Here is a 23,630-nt window from a genome sequence, read left to right on the forward strand (position 1 = left end):
GGAGAAAAGGACATCTCCTACGAGGCTACAAAGTCTATTTTGAACTCTATCAAGGCAGGACAAGTCCTTTCTAGCAGCTCCTGCCCAGATGTGGCAACAGTATTCCATCCTTGGACGTACCTGGCTCTTATATAGATAGAGAATAGCATCAGCAGTGAGATATCTACTGGATCGATAGAAAGATCCCACCATTTTTCCAGCGGCCTTGGCAACAGATTTGATATATGTGTTCCATTTAAGATCAGGAGTAATGGTCAAGCCCAGAAGCTTGTCAAAACTTGAGGCCTCCTGAAGACGAGAGCCATTCATTTCAATTGATGACAAATGTGGATTAGAATGTTGATGATGTAAAGAGAGAAGCTTGGTTTTAGATGGATTAAAAGTAACCAGCCACTCCTTTCCCCATTGTACTACGTGCTCAAGATCAGAAGAGAGAGAATTGGAGAGAACTTGGTCGTTTACTGTCTTAGATGTGGTACCATAAATGGTAGTGTCGTCAGCATAAATGTCTACAAATGATGTAAGGATATGATTTGGAAGATCATTAATGTAGATCAGGAAAAGAGTTGGGCCCAGGATGGATCCCTGAGGGACACCGGCATTAATACTGTGAGCTTCTGATTAATTTCATCAAGTAATTTCTTTTCTTTTTTTTTTTTACAGAGAAAAAACAATTTCTAATGATACCGAGCAAAAGGTTCGATTTTTAGGAAGAAAAGCTAGAATTAAAGATGGGAAGAGAGTGTCGGCGCTTTAACTGGAGTTATCTCCCTTTGGCGTGTTTAATAAATTCCATAATGGCTGACTTCAACATGCTCTCATGAAAAGGTGTTTTTCCGCTATAAAAAAAAAAAAAACCTACCCGAAATTAGGTGAAATTTTTTTCAGAGATCTTCAGTCCAAAACGGTAACGTACAATATAACCTTTTTTCAATATTTTCATTTTTTTAATGTCTTGATTAAACTGTACAAGTGCCAAATATTCTGTGATAAAACTTTTGAAAAATATATTATTTCAAAAAGACACCATCTATAGAAATGGAAATAATTAAAAGAATTTTCATTAGTTTTCTTTTCCATGATAACACAAGTGTTAAAATATATATATATATATACACACACATATACAATAAATTGCAAGTTTTATTTTTTTTATTGTTTCATAATAGCACAAAAAATATTAAAACTAAAATAATTTTTATAAATAAATTATTTCCATTTGGTTTTGTATTTCGTTTCATGTTTAGTGACTTCCATTCCATATTTAGGTAAACTGAATCCACTTCTGGTGCCTTAACTTTGCATACAGAATTATTTAGGCATAACCCAATTAATTCAATTGTAATCACTGAAATCAAGTATGAATTGGTTATAGTGACAAGAAAACATAGTACAAGACGTTTAAATTAAAAATCAAATAATTAACAAACAATAATAACAATGAAGAAAATGCCATTGCAAGGTGTGAAGAGATTATCATGAATATCATTATTTATTTTTCATCATCATTGTGTATATATACACACACACACAAAGTAGAACCCCAGAATACAGAATTAAAAATTAGTAACAAAATGCAGTACAGTATATAATACACATGTATATAATCAAATAACACGGTAAGGCGGGGAAAATACAGTAACCAGCGTCTGGAAAAACATTGTATTCCACATCATAACCTATAAAAACTGTATCCTAGGGGTACCGTATCCCAGGGTTCTACAATGGAAGTTGGACAAAATAATGGAAACACCTTTTGAATTTTGCATAATTTTTTTTTAAATGACCAAAATGTTACTTTCATTTTTCAGCAAAATACAAGTTTTTCTGGCATGGTCCCAGTAATGTCTACAGGTTTCTTGAGAGAAAAAAAAATGTGTGTTGGTGCCTCACTTTCCAAACTTTTTTTTTTTTTTTTTTAAAGAAAATCAAATTTTACAATTTTTAGCATTTAAAAGTCTTATTCTGAATACAAATAAACTCTGATCAAATTGCATTATCTCCATTGAATTTTTGGCAAAATTTTAAACAATATGGTTGCTCCCAGCCTCCTCATGGCTTCCTAATATAATTTGAGTTTATTTAACAAAAAACAAAAAAAAAAAAAACACTACTTGATCAATTTATGTGTTTTTTGGAATATGACATTTTCGTTTAGTGACAAGTGCATACATAAAGGTTTTTTCTTTCTATTTTTGAATTTTTAAATCAAGTACAATTCTGAAAAAGCACAATATAATTTATTACTCAGGACATACAATTTAATGTAACTAAATTTTATAAACATGACCTCATATTTTATTCTCTCTGAACCACTCTGTAGACATTTTTATAACTATGCCAAATACCCTCGTATGTTGCTGAAAACATGTAACCAATTTTTATAAATTTATAAAACATGAATTGATACAAAAATCACAAGATGTTTCCATTTTGTCCAACCCATATATATATATATATATATATATATATATATATATATATATATATATATATAATTACATTTCAATGTGTACAATGCATATAAAGTATAAAAATTCACATAAAAACAAGAAAAAAAAAAAACACTTTTTTTTTTTTTTTTTTTTTAAAGATTTATAAACAGTTATACACTTTATGATTAGCTATAAATATAAAATACTAAAAGTTGTCTGTCGGGGTTTCAGGCACACTCTGTACACCACAGACCCCAAAGTTATGTATACCAGTTGTGAATCATCAAGTTGCTGGGATGGTTTTGTAGCACGAGAAAAAAAGAGACCAGTAAGATGGCGGGGTATCATCCGGTCTAATTTACAAGACATGACTTTTGGTCCATTCTTATAACCTCATCAAAATTCTATCCTCCCCTCCCACCCCTCAAAAGATTCGGGTTCACATAAGCATTATTTCTCATTTCCTTAATGGGAAACAAGCACACATTTCATGTCATTTTAATAAAAAAAGAAAAAAAAAAACAAAGTAATATTCAGTTAAAGGAAACTATGTAAAGAAATGTGAGGGTTGTCATTATTGAGCTTATAATCATAATCTCACACCCCGTTAAGATCTGTACTTCTGCTGATTCATATATATGAGCCTTCTTTAGGGAACTAAGAATAAGCAGTCAACTTAGTGCATTCATTCTTTTGTTTATTAATTGCTATTAGATTAAGCACTGTTGAAGTAAATACTATAAGCAGATATATAAAATAAATATATATTTATATATTATATAAAATGGTCATATAGATTGATTTCCTAGATATAAATCCAATGTAACCCACGTGATTATTAAAGAGTGCTCACTGGAGGGTAGAGCTGGTGTATAGTCTGTTTATTATACACGCATTATTGGTTACATATGTGCATACATGTTTCAGTGGAGTCCCATATTGACATATATTTTATATATATATATTTTATAAATAAATAAATAATTTAAAAACAAGAAACAAATGAACGGATAAAAAAAAAAAGAGGAATAAAATAAATAGAGCTTATCAATAAAATAGATGAATAATGAAGCTACCACCAGAAAAGAAACAAAAAAAAAAACCATAAAGACCTAAGATAAGGAAGTAATAGCAACGAGGGTATAATATTACTTCAGATCAAAGCGAAAACTTAGGCCAATAAACAACCACCAAGTTAAAATAATACCAATACCTCCCCGCTATGAGAGATTGACCACACAGGCTTGTACTCCTCCCCTCACTTTCTTTCTTCATCATACCTCCCTCCAAAACCTCTACTGCTCACATTCACAAAGAATACAGCCCACTTTCTTTCAGAACGTAAACCACACCAGAATATATTTTATAAAAAACAAATGAAATCTTGACTAGTTTCAATATCGGCCCCCTTTGGTCTGATGAAGTGGTCTGTGAATTGTGCTTCCACTGAAACATGTATGCACATATGTAACCAATGATGTTTGTATAATAACTACACTATATATCGGTCCATCATATGAATGCTAATAGAATATACATAATGAATAGACAGAAAACCCAAATAAACCTATTATTTTTTTAACAAATATTTCTTATCACTATATACAAATAAAATGCTATCTGAACTTATATATATATCTTTGATGCTTGTCCAAAATTCCCTATTTTTAGAAAGGACAAAAAAAAAAAAAAAAGGACAAAAAAATAATCTGTATTATGTATGTACACATGACAGAAAGAAAATATTGTATTCTAAAAATCACGTAAATTGATCTCTAAATACAAAAAGGCCTTCTATTTCAGACAGTTAAACTTTGGAATTCCCTTCCTGCTACCGGCTTCCATGACTACTGGCTTGCAGAAGATTAAATGTAATGTAAACCAACATTTTGCTCATCTGCTCTAAACATGATCCAAAAGAGTACACCCTTACGTTCAAGTGGTGATGTGCCTTGTTTCGGGTGAAAGTGGGGTTTATTTATTTAAGAAAATAATTTTTAAGCAAATTTCAGTTTTTTCAATATCACCATGGTATAAATGGATTCCTCAAATCTCACAAGATTAAATTATTTGGAGTTATTTCCCTTGTTTCCAAGATGATGTCGCGATATAGTCGCTGTTCGTTTATCCATAAAATTTCATTTTCTCCTTCAAAAATAAAACTACTTGATCAATTCAAGTGACTTTTGGTGTACGAACATTTCTTTCTGCCACAGGTACAAACATAATTTTTAGTTTTTTTTTTTTTTTTTTTAGATAAGGGGAATTCTGGATAAGCACCAAATCTTCTGTATATTTATAAAGAGCCATTTGTCACATAGACAGTGAGATTAAAAGGTTAACTAATTTGCATATTACTTTACAAAATGAACTTGCATTAATTTACAACTCTTGTTTTTCTTTTCTTATTCGATGACCATTTTCGTTTTCCTATTCTTTAGAGTTTTATTTATAAGTATATTTTATATGATATACGAATGGATAGCATTTTGGGTTGAGAAAATTTTTTCCAATGCATTTATTTCTGGGAGTTCCATTCCTGCTTTCCTCAATTTTCCCCAGGTAGTGCCAGGACACAGGCCCTGCTAGCATACCATAGAACCATAATAAATACATGAGGGATCCACAGAATGAATGGAGGTAACGATAAAAAGACATCAGATGTTGAGAAAAACATAGTCAGCAGCGTTTGCTTGGGAGGGGGGTGAAAAACAAAATGGAGACATATTACATATGATGCTATACAGTAATATTCTGATTAGCCATTGATACCCATGGTTTCAGAAGGTAATAGAAATCTTGGGCTAAGATACACCAAATTTACTCCATTCTTCAATCAGCGGTCTAATTTGACTGACTGAAGAACGCAGCAGATGTAAGCAGAACAGTTCCATTTTTAAGGTCGTTGTATGTGAACATTTTGTTAATGCACAGTGTGTTCGGGAATGGACATTGAAACACAATCATATTTCAACTTTGAAAATCTGATTATGTATGCTTAGGTTTCATCAGCAAGCTATAAATTTAAGGTGAATACAAAGTGGACGTCGGGTTTCATTTTCTAATCCTCACATTTCATGAGCAACGTTTCTGATAAGAAAGAAGAGAATTGCTTTTTTCAGAGTCGGAATCTATCCATGTTACAACCTATTGGTTTGTTTTTGACGTAGAAATATTATCTTTTATTATTTTTTAATATGTTTTTAAAATTTTATTTCACTACATCATGTGACTTCATAATGTTTCTGACAAAGTGGGGAAGAATTGCTGTTTACTGGATCGAAATCTATATATTTGACACTCATTCTTTGCTAGTTTTTCACTTTGAAGTAATACTTTTTTATTAGCCTTTACAGGAAGTGGCTTCATGACTTGTTTGGAGCGATTTCCATAAAAACAAGACGAGCATTCGGGATCCCCCTCCACGAGTGAGAAATTTACTTTCACCATGACTAATGTTTCTGCAAAATGTCAAAAAAAAAAAAAAAACAAAAAAAACTCAAGGAGTGGTTATTGAGAAAAGTGCAAACAAATAAACAGTTTTAGGAGCAATTTCTCCCCTCTAAACGCCTCTCGGAAGTGGGGGGGGGGGATACAAAGTTAGCTTGGAAAATCCATACTGGCAAAAATTTACTTTCACCATGACTAATGTTTGTGCAAACATAAAAAAAAATCCAAGGTGTGGTTATTAGGAAAAGTGCAGACAAAGGAACAAATTACTAGGTTTAATCCCTCCTTCGTCAGGAAACCAATAAATGTGGTATTCTTTAACTTAAGCAAGATTTCTCAGAACTCCTGAAACTGCGAGTATCAATGGCCAATCAAAATATTACTGCATAGTATCATAGGTAATAAATATATTATGCTCTTTTAATGGTAATTGAGCACTAATTTTATTTCTCCAAAAACACAGAAAATAGATATATATATATGTATATGATGAAAATAATGGAAATAGTATTCCGACAAAATAGAGAAAATAAAAAGGAACAAACCGTATTATGTGTTCATCAACGTTTCGTCTTTATTTCGAGACTTCCTCTGGATTAATGAGATTAAGAAACCAAAAAATATACCATATATTGTGTATATATATATATATATATATTGTATATTTTTTGGTTTCTTAATCTCATTAATCCAGAGGAAGTCTCGAAATAAAGACGAAACGTTGACGAACACATAATACGGTTTGTTCCTTTTTATTTTCTCTATATAGATATATACATACATACATATATATATATATATATATATATATTAGTTGATAAAGTTATGTAAGCTTTGTAGATGGATTCAAAATTATTGAGACTTAAATATCGAGGTGGTTAGTGGTGATTGATTTCACAGATGAGAATAAATCTTGAGCGAATAGAGAGAAAGAGGTGAGGGTAAGAGAGAAAGAGAATGAAATAGCAAGGCAAGGATGAATTTGTGATTTTAGATAGAATGACGACAAACAAGATGAATTGAACGAGTTAATTTAAACATATAGGGGGACCATGGTTGTCGGGGAAAACTGAAGAAATGGGTGTAACCGTAAGAGAGATTCTATCAAGTGAAAATGAAAATAAAGTCGTTACGTAAACTTTTTTTTTTTTGTTGGTATATGTACGATAATTAGTTTTTTGTTTTTTGTGCTGCATACCATGACGTCATCTCGTATAGATCAATTTTGACAATGTATGCATTTCAATCGCTTCCTGACTGAGTTTTTATTTTTACAATTAGTCATTTGTTCAGGAGGTTTAGAGGATAGCATGAGTGGAGTGCAAAAGAAAAATGGAAATAAAAGGAAAGAAAAAAAGGGGGAAGGGAAAGGGAAAGGCAAAAAAGAGAAAGGGAAAAAAGGGAAAGGGAAAAAAGGAAAAGAAAAAGGAAAAGAAAAAGGAAAGGAAAGGAAAAGAAAAAGAAAGGAAAAAAAAGGAAAAGAAAAAGGAAAAAAAAGGAAAAGAAAAAGAAAGGAAAAAAAAGGAAAAGAAAAAGAAAAAGGAAAAAAAAGGAAAAGAAAAAGAAAGGAAAAAAGGAAAAGAAAAAGGAAAAAAAAGGAAAAGAAAAAGGAAAAAAAAAGGAAAAGGAAAAGGAAAAAGAAAAAGGAAAAAAAAGGAAAAGAAAAAGGAAAAAAAGGAAAAGAAAAAGGAAAAAAAAGGAAAAGAAAAAGGAAAAAAAAGGAAAAGAAAAAGAAAAAGGAAAAAAAAGGAAAAGAAAAAGAAAAAGAAAAAGAAAAAAAAGGAAAAGAAAAAGGAAAAAAAAAGGAAAAAAAAGGAAAAGGAAAAAGGGAAAAAGGAAAAGAAAAGGAAAAGAAAGATGAACGAAAGAGTTATTTATAATTTATCCTCATGTTTTTTTTTGTGTCTTTGTTTTGCTTCTCTCATTCCTGGCTGCTGCTGCTGCTCGATCCGAAAGAGAAAGAACGGGGAGGGTGGTAATCTGGTAAGGAGCGCAGCCCCCAGTGGCCATCAGGCCTCACTTTCACCATTCAACGCTGCCTGGTCTTCCAAAATTGGAACAATCAGATTATCTCTCGGCATCAGAGAATACTTGGTTACGAATGTCGTGAATCGTCTACAGAGGTTGGTCTCATTCTGAAAAACAAAAATGTCAATTGAGAAACAAAATGAACAAAATCTTAGAAATTGAGAAAAAAATCCATTATTTTTATCAAGAAAATTCATTTTTAAGCAAATAATTGGAATTCGTGAGGCATTACAACATACATCTAGTAAGTATGAATTATTGGCGAGTTATCTCTTTTTGGTACTTGACATTTTTTTTTTTTTCAAAACAGCAGGCGAAATAACCACTCCTGATACTCATAATTTCATTTTCTTATTTAACAAGCTGAGTGTGCAGGGGCTTTTCCACAAAAGAAAAATATACTTTCACCATGACTAATGTTTGTTCAAAATTTCAAAGCGTGGTTATTGAGAAAAGTTCGGACAGACCAATGGGAGTGAATTACTAGGTGAAATCCCTCCTTTGTCAGGGAAGGGGGGGGGGGCAAAATAAAACTACTAGGTCAATTTTCTGTTTTGACATGGGTGCACATCATACAGGGTTTTCTTCATTTTTTTTTTAATATATGTGAAATTCTCAACAAGGACCCAATATCGTTTTGTAGTAAAAATAATTTTTCAATAATTGTCACGTTTTGAAATATAAACTTGTATTTGTTTTAGTTGATGGGTGACAAAACTTTAATTTTGGAGAAATTATTTTTAAAACGGGTAAAGTCAAAATTTTTTGCCTTAGTGACATCAGATTAATCACTAGTCATCATCTTTGCTACCCGGGTGATTTTGTCTTTTAAAATGGGGTAACGGGTGATAACATATGTATATAACTTGAAATTGCCTTAGTGTATTATGTAGATGTTATTGATTTGGAATATGTTCATATTTTACTAAGGCATAATCACGTTGACATGCCGGTTCTCACCAGATGTTAAGCAACAATGTGCCTGGCCAATATACCAAATGGGAGACAATTTGGGAATTCTATCAGGAGCAGTAAGGTATCGCCTACCCTTCTCCCTAAATTAAAATTGAAAGACAAAAAGTTCAAGTTATGACAATCCCAATCTCAGTTTTTCCTATGAAAATTTTTTCTATTTAAAATTTGGGTGTTAGTGCAATATAATGCATTTTAAGTAAAACACTTATGTACTCGAGTCTCATGTTGAAATTAGTAATCAGTGGGAGACCCTTAGGTAAGGACAAGTACCTATTTAGCTCTACGATTAGGGTACACGAAGTTATGGCAGACAGGTGATGGAGGAACTGTTAAACAGTTTGATGGGTTTTTTCCAGAATTGCTCAACTCTTTGTTGTGTTAGGCAAATGATACTGATCGAGGTACAATAGCCAAGACTAACTGCTCTGCATGAGCACTGCGCCTATACAGGGCTTTACATTACAAGTGAAACAGTCGCATTTGTGAGTGATTTTTCAAATAGAAATAATGAAATGCTTATCTTTTGGCGATTGTATTTCTTTCACTGACAATCTTCCAAAGCTCACTACTGAGTGAAAAATATCTTTTAAACTTTTTTTTTTTTTTAAATAAAAACAAACAAAATTAAATTATTTAATAAACAATAAAAGTTTAATAGAACAATGTACTTTTTTTTTAACGAAGGCTGTGTAAAAAAAATATCTGAAGAAATTAGAATGTTTATACCTTCAAGTATCAACATAAAATTTGTTGTATATTTAGAATTAAACTTATTAAAAAACACAGAAAAATATTTATGGTGTACATACTCGTCACAGAATGAAGATGTCATATTCTAAAAATCATATGGGTTTGGCTAATAACTTTTCTATTTGGCTAGTAAACGAAAATATTTAGTTGTCAAAGATCAAATAAAGATAAATTTGTCCGTAGAGCACTGTGTCTATAGCAAGTAAATGCTACCTTATAAACGCTAGAATATGTAAAAAACAAAGTGAAACGGTTCAAATGCAGAAGAGACTGATGAGCTATGATCATCAATGTCTGCTCAAAGAGACGTGACAAATGAGGACTGGTTGGTTGTTTTTGTTTTACAGCATATCAACCTTTTTCAGGTTATTTAATGCCGAATCTAGTTATTTTGAGGAACGATTTTTAATTTTTTTTTAAGTCAGATTCTATTTAACCCATAGTTGGGACTCTAACAGGTACTACCACTCCGGGTCAGAGTGGACCTGGGAGCAATGGCAATTAAAGGGTGGCTCCACACTCCCCAAGGCCCGCAAGGTGGGGCCTCACCATCGGATATAGTTTTAGTTCATATCCAGGACCGACACATGAGGAAGAGGAACATTTTACTATTCAAATTGTCCTCTACCTTTCAACTTCGCTCACGTTATCCTGACCAGATGTTCTAAATCCATGTGTACAACGGGATGCTTAAAAACAGATTATCTGAAATCGATTTCATAAAGCCAAAACGAAGAAGTTGTACTAGTACCAGAAAATGAAAATTGAAAACCAAAAAATCTCAAGTTATGACAGTCTCAGTCTTTCCTATGAAAATGTTTTTTTTATTTAAAACTAGCCTGGGTGCCCGGCAGATTCAAACCAAAATGCACAAGAGGAAAAGGAGGAGTAAAAAAAAAAAAAAAAAGAAAAAAGAAAAGAAGCAAATGGTCTTATCGATGCGCCCACTGCGGTTGTGACGTCACGATGTTTGAAATAACCTGTTTTATGCAACGTCATTCACGCGAGGTTTGAACGACTTGCAAAAATGTCGGCGAAAAAACTGACCCCTCCTTGTAAAAAAACAGCCCAGTTGACGGTGAAAGAATTAATCTTTTTGGCCAGTTTTTGGATATTTGTTGTTTGAGAGAACGAGCCTTTAAAACGATACCAATTTTGTCACGGTCTGACGGGTTTGTCAAAAGCTTTTGGCAGACATAACAACCCACACACATTTTGCCTTTCATGTTATAGATTTGGATGTTTTTTAGAATAAATGCATTTTAGGTAAAAACGCACATGTGATGTCAAAATTAGTAAAAGAAAAAAAAATTATTACTCAAATTAAGAAAAATTAGCACTTAGATCTGCTAAAATTTTTTTTTTTTTTTTTTTTTTTTTTACAAAAATAGATATTAGTGATACACTATTTTCTATTTTAAAACTAGCAAAGATACCCGTGCTTTGTTTGAGACTTTGCTCTATGCTCGGTTACCAGCGAAGCAGGTACCCGAGCATACAGCAAAGTCCTGACTTTAACCTTGAAAAATGGTGTGCATCATCCTAGGTTGGAGACAATCATGTCAGGTTTGGTCATAATCAATCCAATGGTGTGGTCTGTAGGAGAGTATATATATATATATATATATATATATATATATATATATATATATATATGAACAAATGATTAATAAAACATGTTAAAAGACATCTTGAAAAAGAGTTAAAAACATATTTAATTTTAAAAAAGGAAACACAAGATAAGTGGATAGTCCTTAATCCGCGGAGTTTCGAAGAAATACTCTCCTTCTCATCAGAGGGCAGGAATTAGCAAAATGCAGGATCGGATTTTGCAAATAAAAGTATTTAATGAAACTACAAGTAAGTCACAGATCTTACTTGGTTAAAAAAAAAAGGGTGAGGTAAGGGGAACAGGAGGCAAAAGAAAAATGATAAAAAGATTTCACATGAATGGACAGTCCGGTGAAGGGTAAAAATCCAAAAATGGTAAAATTCAAAACGGTCGAATTTAAAATTTCAATCCAATGGGTAAATTCCAAATGGTCCAAAATAATCCAAAAGGCAGAGTTCCTTGGAAAAAAGCGCAAATAGAATGAATTCCAAATCATTAAAAGAAACCTTGGTAAACTTATTGTAATTTTTATTCTTTTTTTTTTATTATATATATATATATATATATATATATATATATAGGTTATGACCTTGATCTTTACCTGGGGAAATGGTGTGCACTATTCCTTGGTAAAGGGTCCATCATCATGCCAAGTCTGATCATGATTGATTCAGTGGTGTGGGCTGTAGAAGAGTTTTACAAACACACACATACTACTTATATGGGGGGGGGGTTAATTGAAAGCAAAGAGAGAATTATTTTACTAAAATCATATACTGCAGTTATGTTCCTTGAACTTTAAGAACTTCATGACCTGAATTATGATGTAGATTTAAAAAATTCTTTTATTACATTTTCACCCCAAACAAGGCACGTTGCCACTTTGATGTAGGGGGCTACTATCAGGGTCGTAAGCTATAGAGATACTATGTGGGTTTTTTCAGATGAAAACCAATTAAAAAGCTTCCCTCATATCTGAATACTCTATATATCAAATTTCAAGTCTTTAGATAAAAATTTGTTGAGTATATAGGTTGAGAGTAGTCCTCTCTCACACACACATTCTCATTTTTATAGATATATAGATTATACTGGAACTGGCTGCCTATCACTATCTGGTAGTTGTAGACTGTCGTGTCTGGTCTGCATCTATTCAGAACACTGTGTGTTTTACGGGAGAAGCTGGCTCAATCCATCCTGGGTGTATCTCAAGTCAAGTATCTCTTTATATATAACCACCTCTTGTCTCTGTGTTTATCTTTTTATTTCTCCCCCACTTTATCCCGATTCCTCTATTTTTTTTCTTCTATCTCTCTATCTAGCTCAACCAATCCTGAGCGAATGTCCCCTCAAATCAAGCCAAGAACATTGATTAATTTCTTTCTACGTTTCTGAAATCTTGAGATGATAATTGACTGTTCGTATTATTTGGATTCATCGGATTACTGTTCTCATTTTGAGTGTGATTTTCACAACATTTTGGTTGATGTAATCTCCGACATTCTTCAGGTGTATTCCCAAGTTTAACGAGATACAAATTCAAGAATACGAATAATAGATTTTTTTAATTATTTATTCATTAAATATCCACAAAAGTAAAGAATCGAAAGATGACTAACCTGAATTTATCTTTTTCACAGGTCCCCCTAAGCTTAAGCCTTACTTTTAAAGCAGTTTTTAGATTCAAAATCACATCATGGATTTTGATAAAAATTGGGATAAGGATTCGAGACCTAAAGTTTAGTAGCATTATATCTGGATGTTCATCTTCATAAGGAGTATGGAATCGAAAAATGACCAACCTCAAATTCATCAAATAACATTCTGTGGTGAAAATAAGCATGAGAGAATATTCGATAGACCCTCCTGCAAACCGAACCAAGTTTTGCAACCGAAGATTCTTTGGTGCTCACTCTGAAAGAAAGAACAGAAAATGAAATAAAATAAGAAAACAAAAAAAGAAACTAATCATCAGTTTAACAGTCATCTATATATATAAAAAGCAAAATGTGTGTTAGTGTATGCATTTTTTGTGTATGTCCGACAACGGCTTTTTTATGGGGCGCGCTTGGTAGGATCACTCATTCTTAAAACTTTATATACTGTCTAAATTATAATATGTTATGAATTACAAAGGGAGGTCACATCTATCTTTAATTTGGCTGACTTTTAGACACTATTTTTGAGATTTTTTTTCACTTGCTGCGTCTTCGTTCCGCTTTTCAGTATAAAAAAGCGAAACTGAATCCCGTAGCATCAGCTCCCTGGCACACATGGCAGGGGGGGGGGGGGGTCCAGAAAAGCAATAAGGTTTGATCAATGCAGGGAAACCCCTTATATCAGACAATTGCTATTCATTGAGACACTAGGGAGTTGGTTTTTCCCCCGCCAACATCTTGGGGAAACAAACAATCGGAGAAAGAAAAAAAAAAAAAAAAACTGCCTAGCAGCAAAACTTAACTGTGGGATATATTTGATCTCATTATCATTAAATTTGCATACCTGTCATTTAAGTTTTAATTGTTAAATTAAATCACTTTTCTGTTACTCTGCCGTCGTGGAGGGGTGTTTTTTTTTTCGCTGGCATTTTTAAAAGTCACCCCCTCTTTTTGATTGACTAGCCTTTATTTAAACCTTTGCCACTTCCTGTTTGGTGATGGATGCAACGGCAAAAATGTTATTTTTTTTCATGTTCTTTCCCTCCTTCGTGGTACGGGGTTCGAGCTCGCCTGTCTAAGACAACACTTTTTTTTTTTTTGCTCAACTTACACCTCCAAACACCCGAGCACTCAGGCTGGTATATTGGAAGGGTTTTAATTTTCAATGTTTTAAATGTGATTAAACTGTTGCAGGGAGGGGAGGGGGGTCAGAACTGATGGTACGTAATATAACGGGGTACAACAACGACCCAATTACTTGGGGAGTTCATTTATAATGGAGGCGATAGACGTGAAGGAAGAGAGAGCTAATGAACAGTTCTTTAAACAGGAGGGGAGATTCATTATCGAAGAGGGGGATACAGTCAACCTTTGGAAAGGCTTTCATGCAAAGTTCATTCCACAATCGATGAGACAGCATGATGATAAATAATAACAGAAGACAAAAACACATTACCTTGTGGTCAATGACAACGAAGACAAAAGGCTTACATAACAAATAGAAGACATTTATTTTTCCAGCTGGTGATGAGAATTCGATGACTGGGTAAGTTGCCACATTTTGTTGCCTTCCTCCCCTTCACTTCCTAAGGAGCTTCGGATAACTGTTAATCTGCCTCAATAACTCAGTCTGTTCTCCAACTCTTCTCACCTTCAATTGAACTGTCTCTCGAACCCTAACTTCACTGTATATATTGATTCTATAATATATTTCTTTGTGACATCAGAACACAGCCAAACATGTGCATCCCAAGCTTATGGACATTGCATGTCCTGGCAACACAAAAGACATTCCTTAATTTCATTGTTCCATTATTTTGCTCTGACGTAAACTTTGTTTTTATAGTTATTTATAACTACAATGGATAATTCCACTGCATTCCTGGAATTGTATCTCTAACAATATTTTAACTTTTCAAACACAACAACTAATGTGCCTAACAACGGCTGAAGGACACACTGACCGAAATATTGCAAATAACATTCAAGAGGAGAACAATACTCCAATCAAAATAAACAATCTATAATATAAATCTCACCTATCTGTTTAAATGTATGTTTGTATGTCTGCCTAAAACTTTCGACAGAGGCGATGGATTTTCACGAGATCGGTATCCTTTTGAAGCTCGACCCTTTAGACGACACATATCGAAAAATTGGCCAAAAACATTAATTCCTTCACCCTCAACTGGGTACTTTCTTACAGGGAAGGGTCACTTTTTTTGACGATAAAAAGTCATCCCTCTCTTTTCAATTGTCTAGCCTTAATTTAAACATTGGTCACTTCCAGTTTGGTGTTGGTTTTTCTTTTCACATTCTTTGCCTCGTTTGCAGCACGGGTTCGAGCCTGCCTGCCTACTACTTTTTTTTTTTTTTTTGCTCAATACACACCTCCAAACATCCGGGCAACACCAGGCACATCTATATATATAAAAGCGAAAATGTGTGTATGTATGTATGTGTGTTCGCTTTTTGTGTACGTCTACAAAAGGCTTTTTTCGCCGTGATTCTCGGTTGGCTCGCTCCTTAAAACTTTTTATATGCTGTCTAAATAATAATATCTACGACTAAGGAACTCGCGTTGCAGCTATCTTTAATTTACACACTTTTACAAGCTATTTTCGAGATATTTTTTGATCATTTCGTAGCGGGGAAAACAGAGACTGGCTTTCTGTGCAAAACTAGGTCAAACATCAGGCGACTTAACGTTCTCGCACCTGTTAATTTCGCTTTATAAACATCAACTTAACACACTTATCAGTTCATCTATTCCCGTGGTCGAGATGGTTGGGTCGCAGGTTTTTTTTTCCATTTCCTTTCCACCTCCGCGTCAAAGGTTCGGGGTTCAAGCCTATCTTGCTACTAAAACTTTTTTTTTTCTTTTACACCTCCAAACACACGGCCAACGTTTTTTTTTTTTTTTAAAAAGTGTTGTTTTGATCTACCTCCTCCTCCCAAACACACACACCTCCAACCACCCGGGCAATGCCGAGTACCCCCCACTAGTCAATAAATATAAAAGCGAAGATGTATGCATGTATGTGTGTGTGTGTTCGCTTTTTCTGTATGTCCACAAAAGGATTTTTTTTGGCGGCTTCTCAAAGCCGTCGCTCATTTTTAAAACTTTTTATATCACGTCGAAATCAGAAGATCTACGAGTTATGAACGGAGGTCGCCTGTTTATTTAATTTGCCCTGAAATGTTAAATATTCGACATTTTGGGATCACTGCATGTTACTTGCCATTTTGTTTTTTTTTTTGGGGGGGGGATTTTCCAATTTTTTTAACATCGTCTTATTTATAATATTTAAACAGGGTTATTACCCCCCCCCCTACACACACACCTACAAACACCCGGGCAACGCCGGGTAACCCCCGCTAGTCTTCTATATATATATATATAAAAGCGAAAATGTGTGTATGTATGTGTGTTTGTATGTATCGCAAAAACTTTTGACAGAGCGACGGATTTTCATGAGATTTGTATCATTTGCAAGCCCACCATCTTGGACGACAAATATCGAAAAATTGGCCAAAAACATTAATTCCTTCACCCTAAACTGGACCCTTTTCTACAAGGAGGGGTGCCGAAAAAAATCGTTCCTTCATTTTCTCTGCTACTACGAAAATGACGTCATGTTTGACCTAGAAAACATTGACGTTAGTTTAAACCACCTGCAAGTGTTTTTAAAGGTTTAATTTTATCAGTTCTCAATTGTACGTTTCTTTGGCGTAGGGGTAACGTGTCAGGCTTTTTTTTTTGCCTTAGCCTCGATGCTTCAAGTTCGACCCTAGCTTCCAACATAATTTTTTCCTCTTTTACACCTTTTGGCTTTGTTTTGGTTTTTCCAATTTTTTTAACATCGTGTTTTTTTATAATATTAAAAGAGGGTCACCCTCTCCTACATACACACTCCAAACACCTGGGCAACACCGGGTACGACCACTAGTATAAAATAAAAAGAACTGAACATGATTACATTAGTGGCAGGTGTGTTAGTAACAGCATAAATTATCGGATTCAAATTACTGCATCAATTTCAATATTTTTAGGAAAGATATACTCCATATATCCTCTCTTCAGAAATGAGCTAAATAGTAGGGTAGCCTAGGTTCTCAAGGCTTACCTTGCACAAATATCAACTTTAAACTGTTATTATATCTATTTAGGACATGATCTCCCTGACCTTTGTAACACCTCACAAGTATAATAAATTCTTAGTCAATCTAGGATAAACTCTTCCTATTAGAATCTGATTTCTGTGATCATGTGGAGGAGGGGGAGAGAAGGAGATAAATAAACTGTTTACCTGCTAGGGAAGTACTTGGTGCTATTCAGCAAACAGGCTGCGCCATCAAGCGTGTGTCGGGTGTAATCAATAGCTGGACACTAGGTGAGAGAAGGACAGTTAAAAGGCTTTTAAAATTAAGAAAATAGGAATAAAAACGGAAAAAGGTCAAAAGAATTATCACAATAAGAAATGGTAAGTATATTCCACTTTTTAATAAAGAGCATTGTGTATTTATTTGCATATATAACAAATATATGTACCGCCGTTCCGTCACACAAATGTTAGCTAGTAAAACATGCCTTTTGCTAGCACGCAGACAAAACCAATCTCAAATGTTGAGAGAAAGAAAATAAATAGAGAATCCGCTAACAACTTCAATACTGCAGAATTAAAAATTACTTTTCCTTTAGTCATCCATGTGGGTTGCTGTTGTAGACCCGTGCTAGGGGTCACAACTGAAAGAAACCATAAGTAGTGTAAAGTGTATAAAATATAATATGTATTTATCATAAATAATACAGGAGCCACTAAAGTGGTATGAGAGTAATGTGTTCGTAGCATGCGGTTAAACATGGTATGAAGGTCTCCATCTAGTCTCTGAAACCAGTGGTATTTATAGGACTGGTTGATTCCACTTAGTTCTGAAATAGGGGTGACTTGTACCCCACAACAGTTACTATGTTAATTAACGAATATAAAACTAACAAAACAAAAAAAAAAAGAGCATCAAGATTCAACGAGTTCATATTCGTTATGTAGAGACAGGGCTTTACGTTGCGAGCGAAACTGTTGCATTTGCGAATGATATTTTCAAATGGCGACTAGAAATAATAAAACGCTTATCTTTTGGCAATTCTATTTCTTTCACGCACAATCTTTCAAAGTTCATTGCTGAGTGAAAAATGTCTTTTCAGCATTTGCTTATTAGTTTAAATAAAACAAGTCAAATGATTCAAACATGAAAGTTTAATAGAACAATATACTTTTTTTTTTTTTTTTTTTTTACAAGGTGGTCACCACTTATCAAGGGCCGGAAGACACTCAGGGATAAGGGTTATTGCGTGTACAGTACATTAGTGTTGAGATTTGAAAAAGTGTCTTACTTAAGGGGGGGGCGGTTCATCAGGAATTTGTTTATGTTGGACTTGAAGACATTCAAGTTGTAGTAAGGTGGGAAACAGGCAAACAGAACAGAGTTCCACAGGTGTGCACTTCTAAGAAAGAAGCTTTGTTCATGGAATCTACATTTTGGTTTTGGCACAGATAAAGTGTGGGGAAAATTACTGACAGTGGTTTCAGTTAGAGGGGTGTTTTTCGTGAAAGATTGGTGAGAGGGGACGAGAGATTGAAGCTCAGAGGAGCACTTGCCATGGAAATAACAATAAAACAAAGACAGGCTCGCAACATCTCTCCTGTGGGAGAGAGGTTGCAGGGAAGAGAAAAGGGTATCCCCCACTAAGCCACGAAGCCTATTTTTAACAAAAGCTGTTTAAAAACCATTTAAAGATATTTTAATTTTTATACGTTCGATTCGTAACATAAAATTCGGTGTATATTCAGAATGACACTTGAAAAAGAAAAAAAAAATACAGAAAAATTTTTGATATACATACTTGATACAGGATGAAGATGTCATATTCCAAAAATCACATGGATTTGGCTAGCAACTTTTCTATTTGGCTAATAAACAAAAATATTTAGTTACCAAAGCTCAACTAAAGATAAATTTGTCCGTAGAGCCCTGAGAGAATAAAATCAACTAGGATTAATGAAAAGGACATTTTTATTGATAAAGTAAAATGTGAAATTTTAATTATGATTTTCACTGCAACCGTTATATATTGATAAAGTAAAATGTGAAATTTTAATTATGATTTTCACTGCAACCGTTATATATTGATAAAGTAAAATGTGAAATTTTAATTATGATTTTCACTGCAACCGTTATATATTGATAAAGTAAAATGTGAAATTTTAATTATGATTTTCACTGCAACCGTTATAGGTTTAGATAAAAAAATAAAATATTGCAGACGTATGTGGATGGGGGGGGGCAGAGCCTTGTTTGATCGTAAAATATGCTTTTGTTTTTAAATTCATGCAGATTACATATTTATTATGAGAGCCAATTGTCTACTGAATATTATATTGTACTTAATACTGATTACAAAAATTAAAAAATAAATAAATTAGGTGCCATCAGTTAGAATAAAAATCAAAACTAAAACATTTAGCCTTCCAGCCATGCTTCCTACCATTTGAGCTATCGATAGATAGATGAGAAAGATTCAAAATTAAATCACTTCAAGCTATGAATGAATTTGCACATGCACAAAAGTAATAGAAATATGCCTGCAAGTTGAAGAGAACATTTTGCATTTCAATTTGCCACTAGATTTCCGTACGTGTTATTGAGCCATCCAAACAAAAATTTTATTAGTTATAAACCATCCTTGGTGTATGAGTACTATTTCCTGTTCATTTCAGTGTTATGTGAACAGTAGTTTAAGATTAATTTATTTATTGCGGACTATTATTCTTATCTTTATTAGTTGTTGTTTCACGACGTTTCGGCCAACTATTCTTCTGGCCTTCGTCAGGTGGTAACCGCGATGGATAGGAACTTCGAATCTTCTAACTGCATTCTCAGAAATCACTGCTATCCGTAGTAGTTGTTGTCGTCGTCTCACCACGTTTTAGCCAAGTAAGCCTCTGGCCGGCTTTGGGTAGGATTGAAACCGCTATCTTCAGACAATGTTCATCTGGAACCGTAGAGATGCAACGTCTATCAACTGCGCCACGGGCCCCGAAGGGCAATCAAGGTTGGATTTTTTTATCTTATAAATCCACGTTTATTTATTATCTGATCTTCCATGGTCAGGTCTGTACCAAATGGCATATATATTATTAGGGAATAGTTGGCCGAAACGCCGTAAAACAACAACTAATGAAAGAGGAGAATAATAGTCCGCAATAAAATAAATAAATATAAATAATACTCATCTCAATAATGAATTCCAATTAAAATAATATATATACCATTCCATACGGACCCGACCATGGAAGATCAGATAATAAATAAATGTGGATTTATAAGATCAAAAAATCCAACCTTGATCGCCCTTCGGAGCCCGTGGCGCAGTTGATAGAGACGTTGAATTTCTACGGTTCCAGATGAGCATTGTCTGAAGATAGCGGTTTCAATCCTACCCAAAACTGCCCAGAGGCTTACTTGGCTAAAACGTGGTGAGACGACAATAACTACGGATGGCAGTGATTGCTGGGAATGCAGTTAGGAGATTCAAAGTTCCTATCCGTCGCGGTTACAACCTGACGAAGGCCAGAGGAATAGTTGGTCGAAACGTCATGAAACAACAACTAATAAAGAAGATGAGAATAATAGTCCGCAACAAATAAATATAAATAATACTCATCTCAATAATGAATTCCAATTAAAATAATATATAAGTCGTTTAAGAGTTTATCGGTTAAATATTTTCACAGATGCCCACATACACATGTACTGCTTTATTATAATTTAATATAAATTAAATTCTATGATTTTAATATGAAATTTTAGAAATATATCTAGATAAGTAGCAACCCCCCCCCCAATCATTTTTGACAGAAGGTATACACTACTTATTAGGCATTGCAAAACACGCTTAAGATGATAAAGAAAATATAGACTTTTACCAAAAGAAACACAAATGATGAGTGTGGAATGATTCTTTCCATTGATCATTGCAATGCAATCAACCAATATACATACGAGTGTGTGTATGTAATTATATATTAATAAAGGGTTCCATTCAAAATTACATGCAGATTTCAGAGTTCAACAGAAAGATCTCCAAGTTTAACAAGATACACCTGAAGAAGGTTGGAGGTTACATCGACTGAAATGTGCGAATAACATTAAAGATGAGAACAGTAGTTCAAATAACATGAATTATTAATTCTCATCTCAAAAATTTCAGAAACATAAAAACAAAGTGATGCAATTTCTATTCTAAAACTCAACTGAACTGTAAACTAAGGTTGAATTAAAAAAAAAAAAAAAAAAAAAAAAAATCAAATAAATTGTGTAATTGACTTAAATTTTTCTCCTCACCTCTTTTGGTGTTTTGTGAGCAGCACAGAGAAAGATCCACTGTTCCGTTGCAGTCATTTGCGTACAACTATCGGGATTACATTCATGCTGAAAACAGATTCAAGAATAACAATTATGACAATGATGATGATCATATCAAATAATATACAATTAATAGCAATAATCATCATCATCATTTATACATAAATATTGGGATTTTACAGAAAATACTGACCAATGTTTTTACAAGTTTTAGAAGTTGATTAATATATATGAAAAGTTTATTAATATAATAGTAATATAATAGCTATATATGTTACTAGCTGTAGCCAGCAGAGTTTTTACTTAAAATTTATTTCACTTTTTTCTTTTTTGAAGTGGGGAATGAAAATATATTTTCATTTCAATGGAAGAGAAGGATATCAACAAAAGCAAAATCAAAAAAGAAGATGATCATACCACTACTACTGCACGGTTCGACGTCTTTTGTCCTATTACTATTGATGTTAATGACTACTCTCCAGACATTTTAATCATTTGATGAAATGCTGTGATATTTAAAGCGTGGAGGTTAGTTTTGTTGTTGTTCTAACTATCGTTTCTTTGGCTGGTCGTGGTATATGCCTCTGGCCTCTGACATCAAAGGACAACATTGTTTGTTGCCAGTGGTTGTCATCACATACCCAAACCATCTCAATTATTCATGCCGCAGGATAACTTCCAAAGAGGGGATGCTGAAATGTTCTCTCAGATTTGCGATGCATCTCTTGTAAATAATTTTTGAAGAGCAGATTCATCTAACTATGGCCTATCATATCAAATAATATATGTAATTATTAACAATAATAATCATAATTTATATACGCTGTCACCAACAATTTATGTATCATTGAGATTTTGTAGAAAATACTGACCAATCTTTTATTTTTTTTCACTTTTTTAAAAAGTTAATTTGTATAACTTTGTCCCCTTATAACATTACCTGATAGAGTATTTATTAAAAATCTGTCTGGATTGATTATTTTGAGGGGTGAGTGGGCGGACAAAATATATATATATATATATATATATATATATATATATATATATTTTTTTTTTTTACACAATTAATGAGAAGGTCAAGAAGAGGAAGATCGCAACAATTGCATAAACAATGATCGCTTCCTGCAATCTTTTATCTCGGCTTTGGTCCAGAACTGAAATTGATACTAAAATCCGCATCTATCAAGCTCTCATCCGCACCATTCTATTGTACGGCTATAAAACCTGGCCAATGATAACAAGTGACCAATGAAAGCTTGAGGTGTTCAATCACTGTTTCCATCACAGAACATTTTATTATTAAAAATATGACACATTTTTAAGTCTGTGCATTACTGCGGGCATAACAAACATTTGTCCAGGACCTCCTTACAAACCAAATTCAGTATGGCTCTCATTTCCTTCTAAAAACCTTCAGTCAATTCTGGGGTAGGTTAAAGTGTGAGAGCTTACGCCATCTTACTATAACCAGCTTTACAATAAGCAACGGCCACAGGATGTGCATCTCATTCTTACATGCATTGCTCTGCTTCCATTAAACACATTCACACTATTAATCAGACCAGTTGTACACATTTGAGAGCATCTTGAATGGCTTACATGATTATCATTGGTTGCAGAGAGGTTCTCTATTCAAAATAGCCCACCCAATCTTAATATAGTGCCTGCCATAAACAGATACTCTTCCTTATAAGGATAAACCAAATAAATTAACTTACTTGTAGTTTAACAGCAAGTCCATTGAGCTCCATACAAAATTGCCTAAAAACAAAAAAACATTTTTTGTTTTAACACTGAAGTCAATTGTTATGCTATGGGGGAGGAGGATATATCTGTCTTTGTTATTATTATTATTATCTATATATTAATTTACTTGTCCAATGTCCGGTGTCACAAAAAAACAAAACAAAAAAAAGTCATCATCATCACAAACATTAATTAATGAGAAACGAATTATCTCCCTTTATTAGTCACTCTTTAATAGTTAAAAATCATTAAAACCATTAATTTCCAAAAACTTCCCGACCAAAAAAAAACAAACTTGGTTGTTTGTTTATAGTTGCAAATTATTTTATAGATCATTATGCAGAGAAGGTATCGTTCTACTGTTTAAATAGTATTTCAATTACATTTTTACGATATCTTCTGTTGAAGAGAATATTAAAAACATAGTTCTCAATTCGCACTTATTTGCGGTTTACTTTATTAAACGGCTTTACTTATTTAGTTTAGGTCTTCTTAAATGTTATTTATATTAATTGTATTTGGATGCGGCATAATCACGTTGACACACCG

The 23,630-nt window shown here is 33.4% G+C and overlaps 1 protein-coding gene across 1 annotated transcript in view; it reads right to left on the minus strand.

Annotated features, from left to right (window-relative positions):
* Positions 1 to 6,873: 6,873 nt before the first annotated feature.
* The window catches only part of LOC145291937 (MOB-like protein phocein), a 42,540-nt gene continuing 25,783 nt past the window's right edge, over positions 6,874 to 23,630 (minus strand). Inside the window, exons 4-8 of the mRNA XM_080137855.1 lie at positions 23,054 to 23,096; positions 21,315 to 21,401; positions 17,219 to 17,298; positions 13,053 to 13,164; positions 6,874 to 8,020 (exon numbers count right to left, since the gene is read on the minus strand). Of these exons, the coding sequence (XP_079993981.1) occupies positions 7,895 to 8,020; positions 13,053 to 13,164; positions 17,219 to 17,298; positions 21,315 to 21,401; positions 23,054 to 23,096 (448 nt within the window). The 3' untranslated portion in view covers positions 6,874 to 7,894. The remainder of the gene's footprint in view (positions 8,021 to 13,052; positions 13,165 to 17,218; positions 17,299 to 21,314; positions 21,402 to 23,053; positions 23,097 to 23,630) is intronic.

The sequence above is a fragment of the Euprymna scolopes genome, chromosome 13 (genome assembly GCF_053919585.1).
Source record: "Euprymna scolopes isolate OS-2025 chromosome 13, ASM5391958v1, whole genome shotgun sequence".
In the NCBI taxonomy this organism is placed as follows: domain Eukaryota; kingdom Metazoa; phylum Mollusca; class Cephalopoda; order Sepiida; family Sepiolidae; genus Euprymna; species Euprymna scolopes.